General features: G+C 51.1%; 1 protein-coding gene across 1 annotated transcript in view; it reads right to left on the bottom strand.

Annotated features, from left to right (window-relative positions):
* Positions 1-19,821, bottom strand: part of Scn4a (sodium voltage-gated channel alpha subunit 4) — a 42,581-nt gene that overhangs the window by 20,698 nt on the left and 2,062 nt on the right. The window contains exons 2-11 of the mRNA XM_063242594.1: positions 8,104-8,770; positions 7,899-8,016; positions 7,683-7,773; positions 7,260-7,388; positions 6,704-6,795; positions 4,822-5,118; positions 4,048-4,111; positions 3,673-3,814; positions 2,392-2,601; positions 1,331-1,481 (exon numbers count right to left, since the gene is read on the bottom strand). Coding sequence (XP_063098664.1) covers positions 1,331-1,481; positions 2,392-2,601; positions 3,673-3,814; positions 4,048-4,111; positions 4,822-5,118; positions 6,704-6,795; positions 7,260-7,388; positions 7,683-7,773; positions 7,899-8,016; positions 8,104-8,373 — 1,564 coding nt within the window. The 5' untranslated portion in view covers positions 8,374-8,770. The remainder of the gene's footprint in view (positions 1-1,330; positions 1,482-2,391; positions 2,602-3,672; positions 3,815-4,047; positions 4,112-4,821; positions 5,119-6,703; positions 6,796-7,259; positions 7,389-7,682; positions 7,774-7,898; positions 8,017-8,103; positions 8,771-19,821) is intronic.

The raw sequence follows: 19,821 nt of genomic DNA, 5'->3' as shown, positions 1-19,821 counted from the left end.
CTTTCAAGCCCCACCTACTTGGCACACCACTGAAAGCCCTGGGTGGTGAGCTCTGGCTCACTGGGACCTCTGCCAGCCCTGATTCTGGCTGGATTCCAGAGGCCTCAGGGAAAGGAGAGAGCTCACGTTTGGGGTCAGGTCTCTGGCTCACAAGCTCCTTAGGAATAGACCGAGACCCCCCTGAAGATTGTTCCTCCTGCTGCCAGGATTGCCAGCTCCCCCAGACTGTCCCTAGGCAGACCCTCTTTTCTTCCAGAGTGGCTTTCTGGAAACACCCGCTGAACTTGTCACCTTGAGGCTCTGTCAGGACCATGGAATGCGGCTGCTTCTCTGCCTGGCCTCTTAGGCCAATGGGAGTGGCCTAGACTAGGCCTGGTCTCATTGATTTTATTACCAGAAAGTTATAAGGTGAATACATTAGTGCCACCCATTTTGTAGACAACTAAAAGGGACTGGAACGACTGGCAGCCACCTGAAACAGTGGGTATGACCCCAACTCTGCCCAGGAGGCGGAAAACTGCACCTTTCTCAAAGATCTCCTGTGATTCTAATCTGACCATGACCTCCCTGCCCCCAGCCCCACCACCATGAGGCCGACATGCCCCAGTCTGAGGCCTAAAATTTCCCATACAGAGGAAGGGCAGGGGTGAGGGGCCAGGGCTTCTTGGAACATTTTCTGGCAGGGCACACAGCTATCTGACTGCATCATGCAAGGTCAGGTAAGATGGTGCTCTGGAGGGGTTTGCAAAGTCCTGAAGGTCCCCAAATCCTGGTTTTCAGCTCAAGGCTAGTTCAACTAGGGAGGGGTCAGACTGCTTCTCTCCAGGTCAAAGTGCACGCATCAATTACCCCATCTATCTCTTTTTATTCAGTAATCTTTCAGCCCATCCATCCCTCTACCTACCACCCGTCCACCCTTCCTTCGTTACTGTATCCTGGGACATGGTGAGTAGGGCTTGGGAGTAGTTTATGATTTTACCTAGGCAACGGGGTTTTTGACTTTCAACTTTTACCCAAATAACACCGAAGGAGCAGCAGGATCTCCAGTTTCCGGAACAGCCAGCCTTCCTGGTTAGTATTATTAGCCTGTCCTACCCCGTTGCCTTGGCAGTCCCCAAGGCCCTCCCGGAAGCCCCCAGTTCCTACAGCCGCCTGGCCTTGCAGTCAGAACTGGGCCAGGTTAAAACAGGACTATATTTATCACAGCACATTTCTTCAATGCCAATATTAAGTTACTGCCCTTCTGAAGCTGAATCTAGCCGGGCACCATCCTACCTCTAAGGAGGCTGGGGGGCAGGCAGAGTAGAAGTATGGGGTGCAGGGCACTCACCCTCCATAGCATCCGAGATGGCACTTTCTGCGCTACAGCTCGGCCTTGGGGGTCCCTTCTCCCCAGACGTGTCCAGGCTGCCATTGCAGTCTTTGCCATGAGCCAGGTCTCCATCTGCCCCCACACCTTCCAGAGCCTGGGCAGCCTTGGCCTGTGGGGTGATAGGTGTGAGGTCCAGCTCTGAGTCAGGAGGATGGTCTCATTGGCTCTCACAGCCTCTCGCTGAGTCCTTCAGGATGATAATCCCCTGCTTGGCTTGTGCATGGGGGGAAGGGGCTCAGTGGGATCAGGTAACTTGTTCAGGACCAAGTGACTATGAACTGTCATCCCTGAAGACCCTCAACTGTCTGAGGCCCTGACTGACTCTATACTTCATGAGATGGAGAAAATGGGCAACTGCGCCCTGCAGTTGGATGGGGACCTGCGCCTCCCTCAGCAAGCACCTGGAAAGAAGCACGAAACCACAGGTCTGTGAGCCGGTGGGCCTTTCCGGTTTCGCTACTGAACGTTCCTTATTACTGATGAGGAAACTGAGGCACAAGGTAGAGTGGACCCTGTCCAGTGGACCCTTGCCTTACAAATTCAACTCATTCCTGAGGGCTGGTTGTAACTCGAGTTGTCAGTGGAAGGCTCAGGCTCCTCTACACAGCCTTCCAAGTCTCTCTCCTGTACACAGGCAGAGTTCGGTGTCCTTCAAGAGACATTAGCTCAGGATTTCTCAGTTAACCCAGTACAAGAAAGGAGGTTGTAATGTTCAATACTCTTTAAAGGTTAAATCTGTATCAGAGACCATCTGGAAGCATAAGTAGCTGGTCTTTGGGTCATAACTGAAGACTTTGGTCATAAACTAAAATTTCAGTCAAGTTGTTTGTATGTCAGGCCTGTTGTAATTGGAGGATCCACTGTACTTCCTGGCACCCGTTCCACCAAAGCCCTTGGTCTGGGGCCTGCTCTTTCCCATAGCTCTCCCTCAGCCTCCCCAGGAGAACCCAGTTGTCAGGCAGCCCAGGCCGAGGGCAGGGGGCCCTCTGGGTCCTTAACCCCTCCCCCAAGATCCATACTTTCTCCTGCTCCTCCTGCTGCTTTTTGAATTTCTCAAGCATCTGCTGAAACTCCTCCTCTTTCTCCTGATCTTCGGCTAAGGTGGCCTCATTCTGCTCAGCATATGCCATGGCCACCACTGCCAGGATCAGATTGATGAGATAGAAGGAGCCCAGGAAGATGATGACCACAAAGAAGATCATGTAGGTCTTGCCTGCTGCTCGAAGAGTCTGGAGTGGGGAAAGGAGGGAGTCCCATGGCACCTACTCACCCCTCCGCACATGCATCACCCAGTCAAATAAGTGACAAGGGTCCCTACAGAGCCTGGGGATCTGAGCGCTTCTGAAGCACATTCTGGGGAGTTTTAAAACATATACATCGGACCTAGGCATTTCTGGTGTCCCATGCATTCCTGCCTCAAAGATCCCAAGGACTTCAGCTAGGCATCTTGAGATCTAGGATAGAAAAAGTTGGACACCAGCTTTGGGGCCAGCTTGAATCCTAGTTTTGTCTCAGAGCCTGGTACCTAGTGAGCACTTGACAAATGGCTATTACTGTCACTGCTGTTATTGTTAACATCATGGGTGTTAGAAGCGGTCAGATGGCACTTAACCTGCCTGCCCTGTGAGCACCAGGCATTAAATATAGGCAGCACTTGGTATCTAGTGGAATGGGTTCCAGCAGCCTCTTGGATATCAAAATCTGCAAATGCTCAAGTGCCTTATATCAGATGATACTGTATTTGCATCCAAACCAGGCACATTCTCCTTATAACTTAAATCATTTCTAGATTACTTATAATATGCAATGTGATGTAAGTGCTATAAAAATAGCTATTGTACTGTATTATTTAGGGAATGATGATCCAGAAAAGTCTGTACCTGTTTAGTACAGGCACAACTTTTTTTTCTCAAATATTTTCAATACACAATTGGTTGAATCTATAGATTTGGAACTCCTGGGTTTGGAGGGAGGGTCAACTGTAATTGTGTTTGGGCAGAGTTGAGGCTTTCATGTTCTTTTTCTGAAATCGAGTTTCCAACATGGTCAGTAGGTGCCATGGTTTCTGTGAGATCTGGAGGTGCCTGGGTCCTGTCTCAGATCTCCACTTATAAGCAAAGATGGGGAAGAAGGGCAGGTGGCTGGTGTCAGAGGTCTCCGAAATATGGTAAGAATATTCATGGGGTATGGCAGAGGGCCCTGCTGAGAGCCATCCTGAGACAGACACTAAGAGACCCTGAGGAGACACTGGGGACAAAGGGGGGTAACTGTGGGTGGAAGGGCAGGATGGGGCAGCTTACCAGCTGGAAGAGGTTCTCCCAGTAATCCTGTGTCATGAGGCGGAAGAGAGCCAGAAAGGCCCAGCTGAAGGTGTCGTAGCTGGTGTAGCCATAGTTGGGGTTGCGCCCGGCCTTCATGCACTCATAACCCTCAGGACAGTGCCTGGGGACAGGATAGGGTACTTGCTTCAGTGATGGAGGAGGACTCCAGCTGGGGGACACATCAGGGACCTCACGGGAAAAACACCCCTCAGTCCTGTCTGTGTCTCCCAAACTGGAAAGTCTTCCATCCATGTCCATGAGTTTCCCTCACACTCTCAGGTCTCATCCCTAATCAGCTCCCACCCTCCAGGACCCCTGGGGCTCCTTTCCCCACCCACCCCCAGCATCACTCACCCAGCATCACTGCTGTTCCCACAGAGCAGAGCATCGTTGGCACCCTCCAGGAAATAGTAGTTCCCTTTGGGAGTCAGAGGTCACAAATAAGGCGTGTCACCCATATGGACACACTCAAGCACCTGTGCTCATTGCACACTTGCAGACAGGTCTGTGCACACCACACATGCCAGGTGACTGTGCCTGGGGGTCCCTCCCGATGCTTTACTGATAATCCCAACTTCCAAAGACTCTGGGTAGATAAAACCCAGGGAGCTCTCAGCTCCTAGAGTCAGCTTGGTGTATACTAGGGTTGTCAGGATTCAGAAGGGCTCCCAGGAGAGCCAGAGGGATGTGTATGTATGTGTATGGGGTTACCATGTACCTGCGCTAGATCCTAACTAGAATCAGGAGCTAGAGTCCAGGGGCGAGTTGAAGAAGGGTAACTTTTTCAAGTTGCAAGAAAACCCTTGTGGACCCTTTGTGAATTGGCACACAGAGGGGGCGGCGGGAGAGGCTCATGGCCTGGGTATGTGAACAGAATACAGAATATGTGTGGGTGCCTGGTGATGGCCTTGCTGGGGTGTGAGCACGGAGTGTGATGAAGGAGAACAAGATGGCCTGTTAGGGAAGAGGGACGATAGACAGAGTGAGTAGTCAGAGGTTCCGTGTGAGCTGGTAAGTGATGGATTTCAGCTCGTGTCCCTACTGGGTTCCTGTCTCATTAGCAATGGAGGCAGGGGTTGCCCGAGAGCTGGGACAGGCCTGTCCTTCCCTGCCCGCCTCTGCCCTTACCTTCATCGTTGATGTACGCATCCCAGTCGAAGGTGTAATTGCTGGCCCAGCTCTCGTGGCTGCCCCACGTGTAGTTGCTGTACCACGTGTCAGTGCCGTACCACGTGTCGTTGCCAGACCACGTAGCATTGGTATCATTGAAGGGAGGGGGCCAGCGGACGCACTTCTGCCTCAGGTTTCCCATGAAGAGCTGCAGCCCCACCAGGGCAAAGACACTCAGGCAGAAAACGGTGAGGATCATCACGTCCGACAGCTTCTTCACCGACTGGATCAGTGCCCCCACGATTGTCTTCAGCCCTGATCACAGATGGTAAAAGTGTTGGCAAGGGTAGGGCTCCACCTTGCCCCTTCCCGCAGCCTTTGCCTACATTTCCATCCCAAGGCTTGACTGACTAAGTAACAACACTTCGCTAAAGTCTTCTCCAAGTAACCCCAACCTTCTCTGAGCACACTGCAATGGGGAGCCTTGGAATTGCCATGGAATCTCTGCCACTAAGAGAATGAACTTGAACTCACTGGGCTACTGCCTGACCTGCACAGCAATGCAGAAGCATAAGGGGAGGTTTACTAAATGTCCCTAGGTTAGCACTCTCAGTGTGTGCTTTGCAGAGCTCTAATCTCCCTTCAGAAAGGGGCTTGATAATATTTGGGAAAGGCCGTGGCCTATAGTTTTCTCTTACAAAGCCATTATATAAATAATTCCATCAAAGTCCTGCAGAGGTAAACAAAAACTTTAATGCCATGTTTCCTTAAATTCTCTGCAACAGAATCCTTTTCCTTATAACGACTGTTAATTCCCAAAGACCGGCAGGATTCATTCTGAGAAGCTTGAGACTGACTCTGAAACATCATTGCATTTTGTCTCTTTGGACAGACAAAAACATAAAGCATTCTGATGGAATGGAGTAGGACTCGCAAGGGCAGACGCTCATCTGTGGAAGAATCCTAACTTCTTCTTAGGGTCTGATTATTGTGTCTTTGTCTTTCTCCCTTTTTCTTAACCTAATATGGAAACCACATGCTCAGCATCCTCCTTTCTGGAGCCCAGAGGATTCTGGAGCCTGACACAGAGGAAGGAGTGGTGACCTCAACTCAATGGCCGGTGTGAAGTGAGGTAGGTCCTGAGTGAGCACATCCAGTGCCCTTCCACATCTTCTTCCACTCCAGGAGAGGGTGCTGGCCTAGAAAAGAGCTGCAGTGCTCTCCATTCCTTTTAGATCATCTTTCCTCCTTGGGTTATATTTCATTTTTCTGCATTTTTGAAAAATGGTGCCTGGGATTGAGCTAGGGCCTCTCTCACGCTAGCCAAGGTGACCTATACCACTAACCCTCTGCACGCTGTTTTGAGGAGCTGGAAGAAGTAGGTCCTCTGTATGTTGTGCTTTTTAAAAAAATTTTTATTTTTTGTTGTGTTCCTTGATGTATTTATTACTTCGCAATTGCCCCCCACTCACTTTCGGGCACATATAACGGCCCCTGGGCCAGACACTACTCTCAGCACTTCATAGATATTAAGGCGTCTAATCCTTATAACAACCCAATGAGCAGCACTGTTCTCACACATAAGGATACTCAAGCTAAAAGCGGGTTAAGCCACATGCTTAAGGTCAACGTTAGGAAGTAATAGAGAAAATCAACCCGGGCTGTCTGGCTCCGGATTCTGTGCTCTCGCCCACCTCACTATCCTGCCCCTCAAATGCTCAGTCTGGGAAGGAGGCTCCTCCTCCCCACCGGCCACATGGGCCCCGCTATGTCCAGGCTGTGGTGTGCACCCTACACAAACACAGGCCTGGGAGTAAGCTTGGGTCAGGCTCCCAGAACTCAAGTGTCAGATATTAGACCTAAGCATGGTGACAGGCCTATCTCCTCCTCTCCCCAGTACCTGGGATGACTGTGATGGTTTTCAGGGCTCGAAGCACCCGGAAAGTCCTCAGGGCTGAGATGTTGCCCAAGTCCACAAATTCTGTCACGTACCTGGAGAATGGGACAGGGGGTTGAGACAGAGCTGTATCAGAGCTGAGGTGGGTGGTGGGGCAGACCCAGAACAACGGTTCCTGAATCCTTGTAGTTGGCGTTAACCACAGGGAACTGGGGACAGGTCCGACACCCCCAATTCCTATGGGGGCCCAAGAATTGGAAATAGTGCAAGGGCATTGCTGCTGAGGAGTGTGAGAGGCATGGGTAGCCCAGCACGCCCAGCGGGTGAGAGCCTATGGGGCTGTGGATGCGCAGGGAAGCATGCTACACAGAGGGGCCTCAGCAGAGCCTCCCAGCCAGACCCTGGGAATGGCTGCTCTGAGAACTGTGCAGCTCACTATCTGCACAAGAAACCGACAGCCCTGACTGCTCACCCCTTTGAGAGGATTGACAGCTGTTTGAATCCTGGCCTCCTCCTCTTGCCCACCCCAGACTGAAGATGCCCGTGGGCCCCTGCTCACGCCATCAGAATGACACTGAAGTCCAGCCAGTTCCAAGGGTCTCGGAGGAATGTGAAGTCATCGATGCAGAAGCCTCGGGCCAGCATCTTGATGAGGGACTCAAAGGTATAGATCCCTGTGAAGGTGTACCTGGCGGGGAGAGGGCCAGCCAGGGCCAGGCTTGTCACTTGAACGGGGGCCTATGTGACAATGACAGACCTTCTAGGAAGGAGGGCCGCGGAGATGAAGATGAAATATGCACCCAGGGGCTGAGGACACTGGGAAAGTGAGTGTGCACCTCCCAGCTGAGGGTTTAAGAGTTGATGAGAGTCACAGGGACAGTTAGCATCTTTCCTAGAAGTCAGGAGCAGTCACTAAGCATCCTCAGAGTACAGACAACCAGGATGGGCTGTGTCTCAGGGCTCAGGGTCAGGGGGCACTTACTCCACATTCTTGGACCAGGGAGGTGGGTCACTCATGGTCATGAACACACAGTTGGTCAAGATGGTGATCATGATGAACATGCTGAACAGCGTGGGAGTGTGTCAAGGAAAGTACTGTGGAAAGTGGAAAGAGGAGCCAACAGAGGGTCTCCCGGCTCAGAGCACCCCATTTTCCCTGGCCCTGACCTCCCTGCCTCTCCCTCTTATGAAGGATATGAATGGATGAGCACCTTGATGGCACCCCGCCTGACCACGCTGAATGGACTCAGCATGTAGAGGGCAGGTGTGGCAGAGAAGCGGAAGATGGCCTTGCCCTTGTTGAGCACGATGAAGGTCTGAGACAAGGAGAGAGCCTGTGAGGCTGAGGGACACACAGATGGACAATGGACAGACAGACAGAGGGAGCCCTCCCAGGCCCAGACCTTCTTGTCACTGTAGTAGGGATCTATGTCCTCGAGAGGAATGCCAATGACTTCTGGTGGGGGGTCCCCATAGATAAGTGGCAGGTTCTTGCCAGCTTCCAGGTCACTGCGTGGCTTCCGTTCGGGCTCTTCAATCTCCATCTGCTTATTCCGCTGCAGCCGGGCCTCCTCCTCCACTGCCCGCTGCTCTATGGCTGCTAGGGACTCCCGGGTGAAGGGACGCAGGCATGGGGGGCCCAGGGGTAGGTTGGGCACAGCTGAGCTGGCCATCCTTGCATCCTGGGCTCAGGGGCCAGGCGAATGGCAGGCGGTCAGCTAGCTGCAGTGTACAGATGCAGAGGGTTGGGTGGCCAGTCCAGCTGGACCTGTGGTCCACGCCTCACCTCCTGCCTGCCCAGAGGCTGGGCCAGGGAGGTGTGTGTGCAGGCCCTGTCAGAACTGGGAGATGTGCCTGCAAGGTCCAGCTGCTGCTCCTGCTGCACAGACGCTGGGCACAGAGCATCCCTCTCCCGGCTCTGCACTGCACTCTCCCCAGCAGTGGGGTGGGCTGCCTTCAAGACTGACAGCAGACCAACAAGATCCTCTCCAGCCTTGGCGACTTGGGGCCAATGCCCCAGAGCCCTCAATACCTCCTGGGCCCAAACTCCGGGAACTGCATGACTTCAGCCTATGGGGAAAGAGAGAGAACCACAGTTGATTGTATTCATGTGGTCCCTGCCTTGGCCAGGATAAGAGTCTTCGCAAGATCAGCCTAATGCACCGATGGCAGATAGATTTCATCGTGGAGCCACATGGATCAGGTGATACAAGCTACCTAGATATGTCAGTGGAGATAGCCAGACTGGAGAAAGAAGATGGCTGTGATTGATTAGTAATGTCTAGCAGGGGCACATTTAAAGAATGTGGTATCACTGTCTAGATTTTCCATCCTTGGCTTGGATGGAGGGAAAAGGGGAATGTGGGAGTGTGGAGCCCCCTTCTTGATCTTTGAGAAGTTTGGAGTTGGGCTCTGAAAGGGGAGAAGGAAGGGCCTCTGGGCTTGCATAGGGTTTTAACAGCTTTTCCTGCAGCCCGGTGAGAGCAGTGTGCCGCCCTCATCCCAGGAAGACTGGGGCAGGCTAGGGGCTGTAGCAAAAAGACATAAGGATCCATGTCAAGACAGCTGCAGATGCTAGCACAGAGGAGGAAGATGCACAGAAAAAGTCACGGGAACAAGGAGATGGGCAACTGCAGTAGGGACAGATGAGAGTTCCCAGGGCCTGTGTTAGGCTGGAGGTCCCCACAAGAACTGGATGAGGGGAAAGGGTCACTCCCCAGACTTTATGGCCTGTGAGTGCTGTGTGGAATGTCTCCTGGGACAGCCCCGATCCCTCCCCTGGCCCCTGGCCCCTTCTTCCAAGCCTCCTGAGCCTGCTCCCTGTGAAAGGGTAGTGCTGGGTCACTTACTGAAAATGGCTCTGGGGAATGTCCACATTAGCAGACGTGCACAGGGGGCCACCACAGTCCAGTCACATACAGCCTTCACATGCATGGACTCCAACGCAGACCCTCACCCCCCCCACACACACCCCTAAGCTGCACTGACAGCAGTCCTGCCACAGCAGGCTGGTCCAGGCTCCGAGCTGTGTCCCTGCTGTGGCCAGCAGACGTACTCCTCAGGCCTGGCCAACACATGGGGAAGATGTCATTGGGCAGAGCTGACCACACCCGTGCCTGGCTCCCCAGCTGCTCCTTGCCAGCCTCCAGGGAATCGTGTTTCCAGGGAATGACTCTGCTCATTCCTACCCACCCCTTGCCTCAGTCCCTCAGCTGCTCACTCATGAGCATGCACGTGCATACACAAACATGCACACGTATGTGCACACACACATGTCGTGTACACCCAACCCCTCACACAGGCCCTCATAACCCTGTCACACATCTGGCCACCTTCCTGTGCATCACCCATCCCTTTGCATGCTGATCTCTGCTTGTCACCATATGAGGACACCAGGTGGCCTTGGAGGGATCTACCCAATTCACAGTCCCCACCTGGCAACAAGATTGATCCCAATCTTGCTCTCCTTCAGAGAAGCCCAGAGGAATTATCAGGTCCAAAGCCAAAGTCCAGCTTTAACACAGACCTTGAAGAAACCCCTCTCACCTGAGTCGCAAGGTGCCGGGAGACAGTCACAGGGTTTCTTCTCTGCTGGGCACCCTGAGCATCCCACACTACTTCTGCCTGCTTCCTTGAGAGCAGATGTGGCCCGACACTTTTGCCACTCATGGCCTCCACTCCAGGGCCTTCCCCTCTCCCACCGCTGGCAGATGTTTTCCGGTCCAGCACATATCTCTCCCTTCAAAACCTGTGCTTCTTCCTAACATCTTCTCCTCCTGCCCTTTTACCCATTCTGGAGCCACTTCTTTCTTTCTTTCTTTCTTTTTTTTTGTCTTTTTCCTTTTTATCGGTACCAGGGATCGAACTCACGACTGCCTGCTTGCAAGGTAGCGCTTATGCCGCTGAGCTAAATTCCCAGCCCCATGGAGCCACTTCTTGTTTGAATGTTTTGTTACGTGAAAAGAAAAATACCTTCACTTGCAGAGAAAGTTGAAGCCCACTTTGAGTTGGTGGCTGGAAAAACCATCATGGCATCAAATCTGACCAATTACTATGCCCTTCAGGTGCCACCCCAACATCAATGCCCTCTCACTTCCCCGGGGCCAAAGCTCACACGCACCCCTCCCTGCTCTATTCAAATAACTTCCCTCCAGGTTCATTTCCAATCCACCATCTGCATTTCTAAAATCATAAATGTGATCTTGCCAGACACACACACACACACACACACACACACACTCACGCACACGGACACCTATCCTGGCCCCCAAACCTTGCTTCAATCCTTCAGTGGCTTAACGCTAAACCCAAAACTTTTCCAGTGCTTCCTGAATGATGTGATCCCTACCTCAGCACCTGATCCCTTCCGACAGGCACTTGGCTATGCTATCTTCATTTACACAGGCCAAGTGGCTTCCTGTTCTCACCCATTTGTTGGTGCTCTGCTCACTTTCAGGAATCCCTGTTCCCTGGCTCCCAGAGAGTTCCAATTCATCCTTCCAGACTCAGCCTACGCAAGAACCACCTTCTCCCTAGGCAGCCTGGCTGGGTGGATCCCTCCCTGTTTGTCACACACGTAACACTCAGTGAGTTTATCAAATGAACAAATGACTGAGTGAATTAGAGGCAATGAATGGATTAGCCTCAGCCCTCCTCTCCTTTAAGTGCAACCAGAAGTCATGATTTTCCCTGATATCACGAGGCCGAGTTCCCCCCTCTCCTGTCTGCCTTCTCAGCCCTTAGCTCAAGAGCCTGGGGTCATGGTCTTCAGACTTCTCTGTCTTCAGTTCTTCTCAACCCCGCAGTCCCACCCCACGTAAGATCCCTTCTGTCTTCACTTCTCACCTCATCCAGCCTCAGTTCCATGATTCAGGATCCAGCAGGATCCAGGATCTAATTTCCCACTCACTAATACCCCCAAATCTGGCCATCTCTCTCCTTCTGTCACACCCATGGCATTAGATGTGGTCAGTTTCCCTGCCCTTTGTCCCTCCCAGAATCACTGTCCTCTGCTTCTCCAGGGCTGGAGCTGCTCACCTGCACCTCTCATCTGTCTGTTCATGATGACCTTGCTTCCTCCTTCGTTGAGAAAGCAGGAGCCACTGTGTACAGAACCATCCCCACCATGGCCTCTCCGCCATTCTAACAGAGTGGAAAGATAATCAAAGTCCAAGTCTTCCACCTGACTCAGGGCCCTGGGCCCTCTCGCCTCCCTAAGATTTCTTTCTCCTGTTATGTTATTTTTCCTCTCTGCTGCTCACTGACTTCTTCCGTTTATGTCCAAGCCTTGGTGTCTCCCGTCTTAAACGCAGCGGCAGCTACAGCAGAACAGCTTTCCCAGTCTCACATCCCCCTTCCTCTGTCGCCCTGTTTTCTGTCCTTGTTCATAGAAAAACTTCCTGGAAAGTGCCTGCACCAGCTGTGTCCACTTGCTTACCTTTCGTTCATTCCTCAGCCCATTCCAACCTGGCTCCCTTTTACTCCACTCAACTGAAACACATTGTGTCAGTCACCAGCACCCTCCCTGCTGCCAAGAGCAGCACATATGTTTCTGTCTTCACTTCCTTTTCTCTCTCGGAAGCATTCAACCCAGTTGGCCAAAACCTCTTTCTGGAACATTCTATTTTCTCAGCCTCCATGGAATCACACTCAGGGTTTCTCTATCTGCCTGCCTGTTCCTTTTTGGTTTCCTTTACTTGTCCTTTTTTCTACTGAATCCTTCAAATTTCTCAGGGTTTACTTTCCACAGGGTAGCCTTGCGGCCGTGACTGCAAACAAAGCCAGGGAACCAGGTCACCATCTCCTTTGATCTCCACACTGACACAGTGTATTGCTTCCTGGAAGGCTGTACAGGGGTAACTAAGAGGCACCCCAACTGGAACAAAATGTTGGGGGCTTTTGTTTTGTTTTGCTTTCTAACAAAGAGTCCTGCCATACAGTTGAACTCACTGTGTAGCTCAGGCTGGCCTTGAACTCCCTGGTATCCTCCTGCCTCTGCCTTCCCAGTGGTGGGGTTACAGTCATGCACCACCATGTCTGGTGGAACAAAATCTTTGTGTTCTCCCACAGTCCACCTACTGTCTTTCTCAAGCCAGAAAATGGCACCACCCCACCGAGTTGCTCAAGTCAAAAAAATCAGTGTGTCTCCCCGAATTCTCCGTCCCTCACCATCTGTTTAGTCCAAAGCTCTACCAATGTTGGCATTTTCAAAAGGTACCTAAAGTCCATTTTTTCCAGCTCCCCTAGCCCAGACCACAATAATATTTTGGAGTAGCCAATTTGTTACTGCCTGGTTATCCTTCTTCCCCTCCAAGCCAGTCCCATAAAGTAGCCATTGATCTTTTAAAAACGAAAACCAAATCATGGTGTTTCTCCTCTTAAAATTCTCCTCTAGAAACTTTCTGTTGTGCAACTTAAATATCCTGTGGAGGCCCACAGGGCTCCAGGGTACCCCTCCATCTCCATCTCCTGGTCACTCCCCTGGTCACTCTGCGTCAGTCCTGCCGCCTCCTTCCAACTCCTGATCACTGGGCTTGCTCCTGCCTTTGGGTCTTTACCCAGCCCCTTGCTGTCCTTGGAATTTTCCTTCTTATTCCCCTGGTCTAAGTTCAAATATTTCCCACTACAAGGGACTTTCTTCCTCTTTTTACTCTCCACCACAATCCTTGGTATTTTCCTTGATGTCATTTATCATCATTTATAATTACTTACTTGCCCAATTTATTTGTCTCTCCTACTAGACTGAAATGCCAACAGAGCAGCACCTGTGCCTGCGTTGGCCCAAGGTGCTCCCAGCACTCGGCATACAGCAGGCATTCAGTTCATGTTTATTGATTAATTGAACAAAATGATGAGACCTTTCCGTGGATTCTTCTGTTTCATTTATCCATCCACTCATCAATCCATCCACCCACCCATCCATCCATCCACCCATCCATCCATCCATCCATCCACCCATCCATCCATCCATCCATCCATCCATCCATCCATCCATCCACCCATCCAAACTGTATAAAGATGCACAGCTGTGGGTCCTGCCCACAGAAAGTTAGTGGCCTCGGGGAAAGTGGATGTGGGCACACATGGCTATGATGTGTTAAGAAGGGGATGCCTGCTCTCGCGGGGGAAGGTGGTGAGTGGTTACTTTCAAGTGGAGGGAAGATGTGGTTTTTCCAGAAACATGGGAGCCAGGGAAAGGACATCCCAGGCAAGGGGAACAGGCCAGACTAAAGGCAGAGGGAAGGCGCAGAGACCTCCCATCAAGCCCAGCAACTGTTTGGGGGTGGGGAAAGTGGGGATGACAATGGGTCCAGTGCTCGATGCCTGGCTTGGGCAGGGGGCGCTGGATTCATCTTACAGCCTTAGAGAGCTCTCTGCAGAGGTTGGAGCTCAAGTGATGCCCCTGTTGTATGTTTCTTGTGCCCACCCTTTGCATGTGACTGTAGTAGATCAAACAAGCTGTTGTTTCCAATGGGCACTAGTGCTAGTGTAAGACACCTGGGGTGTTTGGACGTGACACTGTCCACACTCTAACACAAAGCAGGTGATACACTGGCGGACCTCCCTGTGGCTCCTTGGGCCACAGTGAGGAGTGAATGGAGCCAAGATGACAGCTCCAACTCTCTTGCCACCTGATTCTGCCCAGCCTGCTCCCTGAGATGTGGCCATTAAGAGACCGGGGGGGGGGGGTCCCAGGTAACCTCTTCCTGGTGCCTTTGAAAATGTTGAAATTGCAAGGATCTATGAGAGTAATGAGTCCAACTCCCTTATTTCACTATAGAGAACTAGAGGCCAGGGAGAAACAGACTACATGTTTATTAATTCAACTGACAGTTTCTGGGCATCTGCTATGTGCTGGGCTCTGGGCTGGGTGACAGGGTTGACCATGGAGGTAGCAGAGTCCCTGTCCTCACTGAGCTTGGATTCCGGAGGGAGGAGGCAGACGTAAATAGGGAAGCAAATAAGATAATTTTAGAGAGTGATAAATGAGAGTCTGAGCCAAGACTAAAACCCAGCTCCCTGGGAGCCAGGGCTGGAACCCATCTAGCAAGTGAAAAGTCCCATCGGAACTTCCTTCCAAACGGAAGTTTGGGCGGAAGTGGTGGGTAAAATCAGACAGTCCTGGGGGCCTGGCGGTCGTGAACAGATAGGAATGGAGGCTGGGGAGGAAGGGTCAGGAGTATCCAGCCAGGCCAAGACCAGCTGTCTGTGGGCACAGAGCCGAGGGTGAGGACACTGGAGGGCGAGGCAGCTCTTCCTGGAGCAAGTCCAGCCGGCGTTGCCTCTCCCTGTGGGACTGCCAGATCAGAACACCCAACCCCAGATATAGTCTGACCACAGGGGCCTTTTCTCCTGGGACTCAGGCCCTTTTGTGTCCATTCATCCCAAGATGGCATTGCTTCTTCAGCAGCCTGATCCCAGTTTACTCCTCATCTCTCTTTCGCTGCTAAGCTGTGATCTAATTAGCTCTTCCCCAACATATAAACTGTGTACCTGAGTTTTCTCTTTTCAGTCCACATATAGGTCCATGAAACATGAACAAAAGAATTGTATGCCACAGCCAAGTGGGATTTATCTCAGGGATGCAAAGCAGGCTCAACATTTGAAAGTCAGCCAATCTAATCCATCATATCAACCGGTTAAAGATAGACTGTCACATGATCAATGAATAGAGGCAGAAAATGCACTTGAAAAAATCTAATACCCCCTTATGATAAAGACACTCAGCAAACTAGCAATCGAAAGAAACTTCCTCCAGTCACTAAAGAAAAATTACCCAAACCCACAGCTAGAAAACGCTTCCACTAACATCAGCAACAAGGCAAGGACATCCCCTCTCATCATTGTCTTTCAACATTGTAGTAGAAGTCCCAGCTAATGCAATAAGACAAGAAAAGGGAAATAAAAGGTAAGGTCAATTGGAAGGAAGAAATAAATCTTTGTTTAAAGATTCCTTGCTTATCTATATACAAAATCAAAATGGAAAAAAATCTCTCAGAACCTTTAATGATTATAGCAACGTTGCAAGATGCAAAGTTAATATAAGTCCAGGTGTAGGACTTTCTTCTGCCTCTACTTAAATTTTTGTCTTTTGCATCTCTGTGCCTCCAGTCTTTTGTGAAGGCTTGTTGGATCTTGATTTTCCCTCAGTTCAAGTTCATTCCTCACAACAGAGAATCTGTTATACTGATAGCCCCAAATTATTGGCCAGGAGAAACTCGTGACAATCCCCACCTCCATACATTTTTGGAAAACTTACTTCCCACTTGCAAAATCTACGCTTTTAGAGAGTCTTCTTCAAATATCCAGAAACTCACCCAGCTTCATTGCATCAGCCTGAAATTTCCCAAGTAGTTTCAGCCGTGCCTTTGCCAGGCCAGGATATAAATGCTGCAGTGGGGTTCTCTCCTGGGACCTACCCCGTCAAAGCTTATTTCATTCAGTCTAGGGCACATCCCTGTAGAGAGAGCGATGCTAGGGAGCCTGCTGGCCTTGCTCAGAGCCCAGCCACTGTCCTTCTTACCAGTCAGGCAAGTGCTTCATCTCCAGCAAAGCTGCTGCTTGCCCACCAGTGTCTGGCTGTTTGTTTCTTTGTGAGCAAAATTATCTAGAGCTGTATGTGGCCAGTGAAGAGACCCTGCACATACACGCTTTAAGCTTCACATGTACTGGGGGCTTAGCTTAGCCTCACTTCCTGTGAGACTTAAACAAACCAAACTTCTGTCTTAGCCAAAGACAGCACTGGACATCCAGGTGGACTCCTTCCCAAATTCCTGTGTCCCCGCAGTGGCCCAGCTCCAAGAGTGAATTGTGATCTACATGTCTTGATAGCTGGAAGCCTCAAGTCACAGCTTCTTCTTAGCTGCAGCAGGCTGGGGTGAGGATGTGGGAAGGAGGTAGTTGTTATTTCTCTGCCAGGATTTAGGGCTTGGAGAGGAAGGAGAGGAAGGTGGCCTCAGGCTTGGCAGGCCAAGACCTGGAGGATGTCATCCCCAGTGGCTTTCTTTTCCTGACCTAACCCTCGCTGCAGAGGAAATCTGCTCCAAGGGGCCTTAGAGGGTGTCCTGGAACAGAAAGCATGAAGTAGAAACCCTTGGACACTTCAGGCTACCAGCAGCCTTCAGGACCGGGGCTCCTGAGCAAGGGGAGAAGCTGGTGCTCATTACAGTTCCGTGGCTGATCAGGGCAACCTGATTCAACCAGCCTGATCATTTGTTTTACCCTGTGTAAGAATGGTAGTGATGGCCACATTAATTTTGCATTTACTGTATACCAGTGTGGTTTCCTATTCACGATATAAGAGCAATTCAGTCCTATTCCACAATAGTCCTATTCCCTGCTAGTCCTCAAGGGTTCTCCAAGAACACTGGGCATTTTTTTCTCCAAATTTTGTCCTCTTCTCAGCTTGGTCCTTTTCTTCTACCAAGAGCGCTTTTGGTTGGCTCAGGGTCCCATGGAATAAAAACCTACAGATAATCTGGGTTAAAGTTTTGTGTGTTGTGCTCCTTTCCTGCTAATCTCCTCACAGCTCATCTGTGGGTCATGGAAGCTCTTCTCCCTAGGATTAAGGCCCCTGGGTTGGCTTTATAGTCTCAGCGTTAGGTCAGTGGATGTATTTCCAAATGCCACATTCTTAGCTCTGGCCAGCTTGGGAAAGTCTCCTTGGAGTAGGAGGCCCCCAAGTACTGCATTTGCCCATGCTTCTGACACACACAGATCCACAAGGGAGAAGCTTAAAGAAACATTTCCTGGTGAAAAGTGATGGTGCGTACATTCATTTTCTATTCACTGTGTGTTGCAAATGCTTCACTTATGCTGTCTCCTCTAACAAATGGTAGATCCAGGATTTGAACACAGCTCTCTAATGCACCAAATCCTCATGCCTGTTACTACAAACATGGCCTTTCTCCAGCCCTTTCAGGGAACTGGGCTGGGCATGGCTGTCCTCCTCCAACACAGGTGGCCCCTGGACCAGCGTGGTTCTCATCTAGCTGCCCTCTTTAAAGGGCAGGCTAGAGTCCTTGGGCCAAGCTCCTGAAAGGCTTGGGCTGCAGGGTGAATGTGGTGAGACTGTGTCCAAGCTTCTTGTGGCTTGGATTGGGAGTTGCACGGTGAGGGCAAGGTGGGACACACAGGCAAACAGTTAGTTAAAGAACTTGGGTTTTATTGACACCAATAAACTCTCATATACCTCACAATCCTCACTATGGCCCACTTATGCACACACACAGGCACACTCTTGTCAGCTCTAAGAGTCATTTCTCAGCTGCTGGAGGGGATGAGGAGGCTGATTTGTTCCACCCAGGCCTGGGGCTATTGTGTTAGGTCTTTCCAAGGAGCCCCAAGCATGGCGTCCTGGGCAGCACTCAAGGTGGACATGTCGAGTTCACCTTGCCCGACTTAGGACAGATCCTCCCGTCCACAGAGCTGCCACCTGTCCCCTCCCTGCTCCTCCTCACAGTCTCATCTTGGGAATGTCCTGCCTGGTCTCCCTTGCAGCCCCTCTATCCCACACCAGCCCCCTCCAGACCTCCCAGTGCTAGGAGAATGCCAGGGCCAACCAGGCTCCTCTTCCCCTCCATCAACCCCCATCTTTCAGGTAGAGTGACCTGAGAGTCCTTCCTGCTGTAACATTGAGAGCTGGGGTACAGCCACCAGCACTCCAGCTAGACCTTAAATCTCTCTTGCAACAGCGCCCTCTGAGCTCTCTGCTCTAACAGGCCCCTGCCCTCCATCCAGCCAATAGAGAACACGGGCCTGCTCAGAAACTGCTCCAGGGAGGTCTTCTCCCCATTTTCTCCCCACTTAGATTGACCAACAATCTGCAAACCTCAAAAAAGATGAGTGAGCCAAGTGTTTGGTACTCATGCAGTCCCAAAACTCTGGGAGGCTGATGCAGGGGGATCACGGGACAGCTTAGTGACTACGAGAGACACTGTCTCAAAATAAAAAATTAAAAATGAGATGGGAACGTAGTGTAGTACAAAGGCCCTGGATTCAATCCTCAGTATAACACACACACACACACACACACACACACACACACACACACACGCATGCACGCACGCACGAATGTACGCAGGCACGTGCACACAAGACAAAATTCAAAAAGCAGATCAGATCTTAGTAAGAGGTGAGCCAGAGGGCTTTGCCCTGCTGACTTAGCTTAGAAGCAGCCACATCAGCCTCTGTGATCTTGGGATACAGAATGGGCTTTGTAGTCCTTTTATAAAGGGTCCTCACCCCAGGCAGAAAATACACCCCACATCTCCTCCCCCAGATCTGAACAGGGTCAGATCTGTGAAACACCCTTCTTTTTGTAGCTCTTTTTCCTGTCCCCACAGCAAAAGATGTGTTTTCAGGGAAAGTCTCTGGGAATAGCCACGATGCTACTAGTGAATACTTAGGTACAGTGGACTACATGCCGGGCACTGTTCTGGGCACTTCAGTGTCTGCGAGTTCATTTAATGCCCCCATGATCCTGTTATCACCCCACTTGACGAATGAGGAAACTGAGGCATGGAGAAGAAGCTGTCTGTTTCTTCTGTAGTAAACTGGGGCTGACACCCAGCCGTCAAGGTTCTCAAAAGAGTGGTGGATGGCTCTTGACCACTAAGCTATACTGCTACCTCGGTCTAAAGTGGACCATAATGTTCTAGTACCTGTGGTGTGGGTGAGGGGACCTCATTTTTGCAAATCAGTTAAAAAATGGAGCAGGGTCCAGTGACTACTGGAGTTTTGCTCCTTTTTCCTGTCATAGGGGACCTGGCAGAGTTCCTGCGAGGGAACCTGCTGTCCTTTGGCTCCTGGAACCCCTCACTCCTCTTGCCACACCCCCTGCAACGCAGGCTGTTGATGGAAAACGGCAGGGAATAAAAATAGCCATTGCTGATGTGGCAGAATGGGGCGGCACACACCAAAGCCTGGGGTAGCGGTACTGGAGGTGACGGGAAACAGGGTTCCCCAAGCCCCATGAGCACCTTTGGGGGGATACTTGGCCAGTTCTTGCCATTGCAGACCTGTGGTCCCCTGTGGAGTCACCAGAACTTCGGAGAGGTGCAGGCCTTCAGTGTCCATGGCAACTTGGACTCACGAGCAAGCTCTGCCCTAGCCCGGAGTTA

This window comes from Cavia porcellus, unplaced genomic scaffold, assembly GCF_034190915.1.
Source record: "Cavia porcellus strain 051 isolate PalLab524CR breed Dunkin Hartley unplaced genomic scaffold, mCavPor4.1 scaffold_32, whole genome shotgun sequence".
NCBI lineage: Eukaryota > Metazoa > Chordata > Mammalia > Rodentia > Caviidae > Cavia > Cavia porcellus.
This window is presented reverse-complemented; position numbering and strand designations above follow the sequence as displayed.